The sequence below is a fragment of the Rhipicephalus microplus genome, chromosome X (genome assembly GCF_043290135.1).
Source record: "Rhipicephalus microplus isolate Deutch F79 chromosome X, USDA_Rmic, whole genome shotgun sequence".
Taxonomy (NCBI): domain Eukaryota; kingdom Metazoa; phylum Arthropoda; class Arachnida; order Ixodida; family Ixodidae; genus Rhipicephalus; species Rhipicephalus microplus.
In genome coordinates, this window is record NC_134710.1 from 182,092,744 (window position 1) to 182,103,595 (window position 10,852).

Here is a 10,852-nt window from a genome sequence, read left to right on the forward strand (position 1 = left end):
TTGGTCGTATGACTATAGTTCCCGCGTTGTCTACGCATCATCTTTACTATTGTTGTGGAATCATCTACTGAGATTGAATCAATCTACTTTTATGGCTAACATACGTAAAGTTGCCCATTTGAACATAACAAGGACGCTAAAGGGCGCTCATTTATTATTTTAAAGGGGCTGTTGTGGAACGCTACCAACACGCCAGTAAATAAACAATGCGACAACTCTGTAGGCAAAGCAAGCGTCAATCAAAACGGCTAACTTGAATTATAACAACGAATACCCTAGCATCTATGTAGTGTGACTAATTTCCCCCTTTACGTCTTGCAGTCGGAGCCGTAAATTTGGACCGAAATGATCGATCTCGTTTTGTCGGTGCTATGTGTGCTGTTGTGCTGTGCATTATCAGGGATACAAGAGCTAACTGCTACATTATTTCGTGGTATATGCTATGTATGAGCAAAGTACATATCAATCGGATATAGATGCAATGTATGCCATAACGAGCGAAGCTATAGCTCTCCACCCTAGCTAGCATGAGAGGAATTATTGTGCTTCAGAAAAAGAAGGCATTTATGAAAAGCAGGCAGGTTAATCGTGTGGAACTTTGGTTTCCTAGTCTACAGTGGAACAAGCAATAAGTTGTTTTAATTTGCTGCGCACCCTCGCATCCATGCCATTCATGTAAAAATATTCATTATCGCGTGGAAGACTGTGTCGCACATGGAAGGTAAACAGCGTCTCGTGGTTAGTGACAGAGGAGAATGGCGCTATTTGCGTAGTGAGTGCTACTGACGCTTTCGATGATAACGAATTGAAAGGCACCGAAAATGTAAAAGCTGGCGAGAGAATAGTTATTCCGAAAAGCCAGAACTCACGTAGAGTATTGAAAAGCAGTGTCTGAAAGAAGGACTGTCGTTCTGCAGAAGTAGTCCAGTAGAAATAGCGGCTCTATTAAAAACTTATTATGCTTACTATGATGTTAATATTTGGCTTCTGCACACTCAAATAAAGCGCAAAATAGTTATGCCATTTCGCCTACTTTCTGTTCTCCTCTGGTAGGACGCGCTTGCTTCTGGCGCAAGTTTTATGAACGTGACATCTACTTATTGACTTACACCTGTACAGTCAAGAAATGTGATTGAACTGCTTGGCGAAAGCTATGGGTTGTTAATCAAGTTATAAAAGCGTAAAACAGTGCGAAATTTCGACAAGACACAAACTTATGAAGGCACGACAACAGAGATGACTTACAACTGTTTTTATTTTTGACATGTAGGCGCATGCATACCTGGACCATCAAGAAATAGGAAGAAATAATAGGAAGCAGCAGGGTATCCGATGCATGTGTTAGTGTCTGTAGCGGAATCTGTTCTAAGAAAGGTAAAAGGAGGAATTACCGAAAGGAAATGGAACCAGACAGAACAGAAAAAAAAACAATTGCAATGCGTTACATACACCGTTAAGCACACAACTTAAAAAAAGATGGGAAAACATGCCAATGTAAGAGTCGTAATTTCTACGCCTAAAAAATTACCCCCAATGTGTTCCAAAGTAAATAAAACAGGAAGACAGCCACACACTTAACGAAAATAATCTCAAATAACCTCAAAACCGGTGTAAACCACTTGTCCCCTAGCGAACTAGCGTTTATGGGTTTTTTACGACCTACCAGTCGAAGTAAAAATTCACTCTCGTGCTGAGTTTTTCAATGTAGGAAGGCTAGTAATTATTTACCCCACTGATGTTTTGAGTGAATATAGAGAGAGTAAACTTTTACTGCCTTCACAAGGTTTTTGAGGTGACTTCTGGGAGTTACTTCAGGTGGTAAAAAAAATTAAAGTTGACGGGTGCGTTCGCCTCAAAAAGCCGACAAATTTATTAATTATCAAATGACGGCAGAATTGATGGCACTTAGATTACCATACAGACAAACACACACTTACAACAAATGCAGAATAAAACCGCACTTCAACAGACTGCACGCGTTACTCTAATGTACTTCGACAATTCGGTATATATAGGCATGCCTTTTTGACCTGCAGTGTAGTGCTGGTAGGAGAGCTGTTTTTTGCATCGATTAACCATAACGGTTAAACGTGCAAGCATAAGCTTCAGGTGGGCTGCAGGTCGCTAGGTGTCACACCAACCTTTTATCATAAACCCACTCGATCTCACCTTTTTGAATATCTAATAATTAGCTCGCGCACAGGCCTGTTAGCCCCACCCATGTTAATACTGCTGATGCAGAAGTCCATAAAATATACCTATGTACACACAGACCACGACAGCTCAATGGTTTTCATTAGGCGGCAGTGCACAACCTAGTAGCAGCACGTATTCATGACAACGAGCGTAGAAGAGCGGTGCACGCCTGTATACACGCTTCTTACCGACGGCGTACTAGACCTTTTCGAGGAGCACGGCTATGCGATGAACGACAGCTGGCAACCACAGAATACACCACCTAAGCGAATTTCATCGCCATTTTGGGCTGCACAATTCGGGCTGCACTTTACTCCAGCAGACATCGTCTTCTGTGAAACAAAATATATGCGATGGTTATTTTACCTGCCCCGGCAACGCCCTCATACGGGCGGGCTTCGTGTCGACGACGTAGTAAAGCCTTTCGCTTATCGCTTCTGCAACTGGTCGGTCTTCAGGAAGCCACCACGGACGATGCCACCAGCTTGATTTTGTTACCACTGGCCGCTCTTCGCGAATCAGCCCGAAAGCGAGGCATCCACGACGTACAGGTTTGGAGGCTCGTGCTCGAAAGTGCACGGTCGCTCGATGATGTATAAGAAACACGTGAGATTCATCATCTCAACCAGACACACATATCCCGCGCTTCTTTTAACGTTTGTCTCCAGGGCCGCCGCACAGCAAAAGTTAACGATTTGCGAAAATATGCAGAACAACTTTCCAGCAGTTTTTTTTTTTCTTAGAGTGCCCCCATCCCTTTTTTTTTTGTTTACAGAATGTTTTCCTCGCTCGTTGTGTTCAAGCTGCTCCCAGTTCCGGTGAAAGTGCGTTGACTCTAGGTCAGTCAGGAGGCGCAACAATGCCGTAATAAAACATCTGTGGTCCTCGCGTACATTCACGATTCAGTGAGAGCGTCAGTAAGGGGGTTTTGGGCCAAAAGCTTCCGAAGCAGCTGCACCTTGCAGTCACGTGGTGATAAACTCTGAAACGCAGGTTAAAAATCACGTGATAGAAAACTCCCCACGAGGTAAAACGGGATTTTGACATCTCTTTACTATATACCTCAGAGCTCGTGGTAAAAATATGTCATGTAGCACCTTTCACTCCAACACGAGGTAATAATTTTATACACGAGAAAGTTTTCAGAGGTCATAAGCCGTGATAACACCAACCTCTTATAGTTTTTGCTTACAGTGCACAATCGCGTCCCATAAAGCTTGTAAATCAATTTGTGAACTGTAATAAAAGTGTCAAGTACTCAATATTGTTGTCCTAAGGAAGAACATATATTGGGAAAAAACAGGAAGATGCCTTAATAAGCAACTAAGAGCATCAATGCAATGTAAATAGAGCTATCAGTTGCCATCTAGGCCTCCAATAAAAGGGTTGTGAATACAGGCCAATCTATGGCGAAACAACAATAATAGTAAGAAACAAAGATAATAAGATGAGAAATATTTGAACTGGCACAAATAAAAAGTATCAAGACTAACTGTGCAAGCACCTAATCTATAACTCTTTCCCAAAATGAATTTTATTTTTTTGAACCATAGGTGATATCCACAGCCCGTGTTTGTGGCGCCCGCTGGTGCCACATATTGACAGGAGATAGGGCCGTCATATGACGTCATGTTTTATTTCTAAAAACGGTAGTTTTTCTTGGGGACCTTCGACGCTAAAATTTTGACCTATTTGTCTGTCTGTACGTCTGTGCATTTGTCTGTTTGTCCGCCGTAAAGAAACCCCAAACGGCTAAGCCAACACGCAGCGCCCACCAATTTTTCTCGAGTTTCAGCGTTCATACTTGTGCGATTGTCAATTAAATAATTAGCCCCGTATCTGCTTGTTTCACTGCAAATGTCGTCAAAAGACGATAGTCTTGCGATGTTCTGCGTGAGAAAATCGGTGAAATATGTTTTGGAAGCGCTGCGTTAGAGATTCTCAATCTGTGTAGCGAAGGTGAACGAGCGCATCGAGGCACGTTAGAGACGAGCGCCATCTGGCAGTTATATTCGAAAACGAAGGACGGCGTGCGTGCCCACGAAGAAAGATGTGTGCCTGTCTCGGAGGCGATAAGGTGTAGAACGCAAAGTGACAAGTAGGTGCCACCCCTGTGTTGTCTTAGCAAGGCGTTGAAAACGGTTGCCTTTTTTAGCATCACGTTGCACTGTCAGCTCAGCGTGATAAACGGTATGGTCACTCTCTCCACACGCAAGACTATCGTTTTACGACGACATTTGCAGTGAAACATGCAAATACGGGGCCAATTTTTTTTTACTCGTGTATATGTGCCCACATGTAAAAAAATAAAGTCAGTTGTAACTCAGCGCTGTTGTCCTGCCTTCTTCTATCTGTGCCTAGTCTGAACTTTGGGCTATTTTCTCTCTTATAAGCATGCACCAAGTTGCCTGAGCCGAAACTATAGCAAAGTTAATGAAGTACCATGTAGAGCGTTATATACAGAGTGTCCACCTATTTTTAGCCAGAGTTTTAAAGTAGGCCAACCCACGCAAATACAACGCGACCAAATGCATGTTGCTGACCGTTGTCTGGAGTGAATCCGGCTATTTTTTGTGTTCTGATCAATTATTTATTTATACCCTTTTAACTAACTAACGTCTTAAGGAACGCAGGTGGCTCAAAAACTTCAACAAGAAAATTGTAGAGCAGTTTGCAAAACGTCTGATTAGGCAGTTTGGAACTTTATATCTGTAATAATTGATGTTTTTCTGCTACTGCAAATGCCCGCGAAATGCAAAAAAAAATACCAAGTGATAAATCCACTTGTATGCCTGTGCGTGCCTCAATTCTGATGCTCTTTAACGTCCCGCGTACGAACAATACGCTTACTTCGCACGAATTTATGAATGTAGTACGCAGTGGCAGCGGTTATTGCTTTTGTGGCCTATAGCGAAACGTGCTCATCGTAAAGCCACCGGCATCGTAGTGGCCCTGTTGAGACAGTACAATCGGGCAAATGCCATGATCGTCCGTACGCAGAACGTTCGAGAGCAATAGAATCGTCATACGCACTGGCGCGCGGATGGGCTTGTCACGTGGTATTTGTTTAATTTGGTGGGCATTTGCAGTTACTAAGTAAACAATAAAAATTAACAGGTGAAAAGCCAGACACCGTCTCGATGGATGCTTTTCGAAAGAATGAACAACTTTCATAATTGGAGTGTCCGGCCCATTTCGTTGCTTAAAAAGTTAGGTAATAAAAGTCACCTATTTAGGCAATTATTCAAAGACGAAGAATTGGCTGACTAATTCCACATGACATTAGGCAACATGCATACATATCATCGCGCCGTCATCGCGAGCGTCGGCATATATTCAAACTCTGGTTAAAGGTAGCTGGGGGCACTCTGTATATGGTGTCTGGCTATTGAACGCGACCACAGTTCACTGGGGAGGAGAAGTGCACTACTGGGGAGGAGAAGAACCTACTCGGCCTGCACGCAAAACGCGTTCTGTGCAAACGCCCGCGTGTGCCTCAAGTCGCATCTTAAATTTCAAGAATTTCTTATTGAACTTCGGTGACTTCGAGCGTATCTGTTTATCTATCTAGCCGCTTACGTTTGGATGCTCTCGTGGTCATCTCCTTAACTTGGCTTGAACCAAAATTAGCATGAGAGGGTAAGATGGTTTGAATAATATGACGCGCTGGTCATGAATAATGTCACAGTTTCGTCACGAACGTCGTCAAACACTTTCCGCCAGACAGTGGCACATTTCCACGGGCGGGTACGTGCCGCTGGTATGTGCCACAGATGTTGATACCTAGTATCTACCTAGGAACGATGAGAACACACATGAGCAATTTCAACGCGTGAGAGTAGCAATACCTGACATCGGTAGCGCCGACCCAAGGAAGGCATAGAATAAATGTCAAAATTAAGAAAAAACTTACATAGGCAGTGTTGACCCCCGGACGAGTGCTGATAACAAATTTCAGGGTCTCAGCAGGAATGGAACCCAAGTAGTCTGCGTGACTGTCAAACATTCTCTACCACACAGCTACGCCAGGTCCGGGAACTACTTTTCAAATAGAAGCTAATCTTCGTGAAACGTCAGTAGAGGTTGCAGTGCTGCCTACTCAATTCTATAAGAAACATTACATGAGTACTACTTTGCTACAGCCATCACATCGGCTCAACGTCAATGGTAGTTAGGTGCCATGCAGTGAAGTTGATTTATGTAGCAGTGTCCAAGGCCAGCATCTTCGCGAGCGTCAGCGCTTCATATCGGCTTCTGATGTTGCTAATACGCATGTTCCAGTTGGCATAGTTGCGCAAGTGCGCAAAAAATGGCTCTATAATCATCTCCAACCCTTCAACATATGTCTGTGCGTGCAATATTTGTACATATTGTGAGCATTATTCATACGCGTCAACTTATATGTACATACTCATCATCATGTCTGACCTGTGTTGTGGGGGAGAGGCTCGGCAAGTAAAAGAGGTGTCTTGCAGCCAAAACGTTGCTTTACAAGTGGTGGAGAGTGCTTTACGACCCACTTTTCCTCTCCCTGCAGCGCTTTTTCGTAATCTTCAACTACAAACCATCCCTGGAGCTCCGGTCGGGTCGCCGTCTGCGCAGTCAGCCTACGGCCATGTCGCAAGACGAGCACAACAACACGGCTCCATCCACCCCGCCTGCACCCCTGGGCATGCCTTCTTGGACTGTCACCGCCCCTCAAAAAGATCCCCCGATGTTTTCCGGCCTTCGCAGTGAAGACGTTGAAGACTGGTTGGATGAGTACGACCGTGTGAGAGCGCTTAACTATTGGCATGATTCTGTGAAGCTATCCCGTGTACCTTTCTACCTGACAGGTGTCGCTAAGACATGGTTTCTCAACCATCAGCTGCATTTCCCAGACTGGCCTACCTTTGAGCAGCAGCTTCGTCAGATATTTGCCAACCCTTCTGTACGTGCAGACATCGCCAAACGGAAGCTTGCTGAACGTGTCCAGCACTCCTGCGAGTCCTATACATCGTACATTGAAGATGTTCTCGCCCTATGCCGCCGCGTTGACAGCTCGATGGCGGAGCATGACCGCGTTTGCCCTGTGCTCAAGGGCATCGGCGCCGTCGCATTTAACGCTCTGGCGGCAAGGAACCCGACCATGAACGCCGATATCATCAGTACGTGTCAGCGACTCGATGACCTTCAACTTATACGTTTGCAACCTGAAACAGCAGATATCAGGCCAACGCATGACGGTGAGCTCCGTGCGTTGATACGGTCTGTGATCCGCGAGGAGCTGCAACTCCAAGCCACCTCGTCATCTTATGAGCTCTGCATGACGCCTTCTACAGGCAGCCTCCGGAACATTGTGAGGGAGGAACTAGCGTCCATGACGTATGAGCAAGTCCCGAGCTCGCATACCACTCCAAAGCCGACGTACGCTCAGGTGGTTGCAGCGTCACCTCCTCAGCAATCACCGCAATATGGGTCAACTATGCAGCCTTCTTTGAATGTGCTTGCCCAAAGAGCAACGCTTCCTTCGTTTCAAGCCTGGCGTCCATCTCGACCTATTTGCTCTTATTGCGGAATACGCGGCCACATCTCACGGTTCTGTCGTCGACGTTAACAAGGCGAAAGGCGGGGCTATGGTGACTACGAGAGGGATGAGATTGCCCCCTCTCCACAACATCGTCACCCATACCAACTTTACCAACGCCACTCACCCTCTCCGCAGCACTTCAATGCAGCCAGTACCTTCCACTCCTCGCGCCGTCGCTCCCCGTCACCTACGCACCGTTCCTCGTCACCACTTCGTCCGGCTACCACGGCGCCTGATCATCGCCCGGAAAACTAAACAGTGTAGCTTCAGGAGGGAAAGCTGCATTTGGCGGACTGCATCGAACTCCTCCGGAACGCCCCTCAAATGTACTTTCACTGTGTGTTGAGGGTATATGGACTGAAGCCTTGGTGGACACAGGTGCATCACTCTCAGTTATTAGTGTGGACTTGTGTTCCCGTTTGCGCAAAGTGAAGACACCGTATGATGGCCCTCCCCTTCGCAGTGCTAATGCGGTTTTTGTTCAGCCTTCTGGTGTTTGCACGGTACGAGTTTTTACTGAGGGCATCCTTCACCTTATACAGTTCCTTGTTCTGTCATCGTGTACCAAGGCGCTCATTTTAGGATGGGACTTTCTCTCCTCAGCTTCAGCCGTGATATCTTGCCGTCAGATGGTCATTCACATGTCAGATACTGCGCTTTCGTCTGATAACTATGCCCATAGCCAGCGTTTCGTCACCGCTGATGACTGTTTTATTCCTCCAGGTAATGAGCATATTCTGACCCTGACATCAGATAGGATCGATACTGGTGATGTGTTCCTAGCACCGTGTGGACGTTACATCTCTGGTGGACTTACCATCGCTCCTAGTCCGGTGCGCTTTCGTGATGGCTGAGCATTAGTTACGGCAGTTAACCCCACTTCATTGCCTGTTGCACTGCCCAATGGCATCAGTGTGGTTTGCTTCACAGATACCGAACCACTTTCTCTGGTGCCCTTCACGGAGACTCGCCATCTTTCTCTACGAGAACTGTTGACCAGGCTACAACGGCTGCTTTAAAAGCCACAATAAATCCCGATCTCACGTCAGCGCAAAAGCAAGAACTTTTGGGTGTGCTTCAAAACACAGCGCTTCATTTGATGTATATTCCAAGCTTCTGGGTCGCACTTCTGTCGCCATGCATCGAATTGAAACTGAAGGCAATACAATCGTACGCCGCCGCCCATATCGAGTGTCGTCCGCAGAGCGGAAAATCATCGAGGACAACGTTGCTGATATGCTCAAACGAGATGTTATCCGGCCTTCGTCCAGCTCGTGGCCATCACCTGTGGTGCTAGTCCGAAAGAAGGATGGTTCGGTGCGATTCTGCGTCGATTGTCGAGCACTTAATAAGATCGCGTGCAAAGACGTTTACCCGATGCCACGAGTCGACGACGCACTTGACTCTCTGTAAGACGCTGAATTTTTCTCCAGCCTCGATTTATGGTCTGGTTATTGACAAATACCTATGCACGAAGCGGACAAAGAAAAAACTCCCTTTGCAACACTAGACGGGCTGTACCAATTCAACGTCATGCCATTCGGTTTATGTAACGCTCCTGCCACGTTTAAACGCATGATGGACACAGTTTTACGCGGCCTAAAATGGAAAACATGTCTCTGTTATCTAGATGACATCGTCATTTTCTCCTCTTCTTTTCGTCAGCATCTTGATCGTTTGGACGAAGTTTTGACGTGTATTTCCAGTGCTGGACTTCAGCTAAACACAAAAAATGCCATTTCGCCAACAAGAACGTGAAGGTGTTGGGCCACCTTGTCAGCAAAGATGGCACTCGTCCGGATCCAGGCAAGCTTGCTGCCGTGATACGCTTCCCTCGGCCAGAAATTCAGAAACACCTACGAAGTTTCCTGTGCCTGGCATCCTACTTCCACCGCTTCATTAGTCATTTTGCTGCCATCGCGTCGCCACTGCACAAGCTGCTGACATTCGGATCAACTTTCGCTTGGAACGACGACTGCGAGCGTGCCTTTCAAGCCCTCAAGAATGCTTTAACGTCTGACCCTGTTCTGTGCCATTTTGACAAGAACGCACTTACATGTCTGCACACCGACGCGAGCGGCCATGGCATTGGTGCAGTTCTTCTACAGCGGGATGCCACTTCACGGGAAAGAGTTATAGCGTATGCTAGTTGTGCTCTTACGGCTGCTGAACAGAACTACTCCATAACTGAGCAGGGGTGCCTCGCTGTCGTTTGGGCCATACTAAAATTTCGACCGTATCTTTACGGACGCCACTTCACAGTGATTAGAGACCACCACGCCTTGTGCTGGCTATCGACACTGAGAAACTTGTCTGGTCGCCTCGGTCGTTGGGTGCTCCGCCTGCGAGAGTACGATTTTGACGTCAACTGGCAAAAGACACCAAGATGCAGATGCTCTCTCTCGCTGCCCCCTTCCTTTGTCATCATCAAGTACGTCAGCTGATTGCTCGTCTTGTGGGCAAGGCACTGCGTCACCTCTCACATTATCACACCTTGCGGTTATCAAAACGCCGGCTTCAAATCGCTACACCGAGTTCGCCACACGCCAGCGTGATGATTAATATTGCAATCGCATTATCGAACGCCTAAATGGCATATCACCTACTCCTAATGCTAGATTTCGCCGACAACTACGGCAATTTAAGCTCGATAACAATGTGCTCCATCGTTACGTTTACGCTACTGATGGACACCGCTGGGTTCCAGTACTTCCGCGTTTTCTACGTCATCAAGTCCTCGAAGCCTTTCACGACGACCCATGTGCAGGCCATTTGGCATTTCACAAAACACAAAGCCGCATCAGAAACCGTTCATTCTGGCCGGGAATCTCTACCTTTGTGGCCAAGTACGTTGCATCTTGCCATCTGTGTCAACGGCGGAAGCGACCAACTTCGTCTCCTGCTGGCCTTCAGCAACCTATCTCGTGTCCCGAGACTCCTTTTGACATCGTTGGCATAGACCTACTCGGACCTCTCCCCATCACGCCAGCAGGTAATCGTTGGATTGTGACTGCTGTCGACCACCTGACAAGGTACGCAGAGACTGCTGCACTACTCACAAGTTCTGCTTCAGACGTCGCAAACTTC

The 10,852-nt window shown here is 46.5% G+C and overlaps 1 protein-coding gene across 1 annotated transcript; it reads left to right on the plus strand.

The window, feature by feature from the left end:
• The first annotated feature begins 6,811 nt into the window (after nt 1-6,811).
• On the plus strand, nt 6,812-7,792 carry LOC142775155 (uncharacterized). The gene is made up of 2 exons (XM_075876496.1): nt 6,812-7,343; nt 7,695-7,792. The coding sequence occupies exons 1-2, from the start codon at nt 6,812-6,814 to the stop codon at nt 7,790-7,792; spliced, it is 630 nt and encodes a 209-aa protein (XP_075732611.1).
• The last annotated feature ends 3,060 nt before the right edge of the window (nt 7,793-10,852 follow it).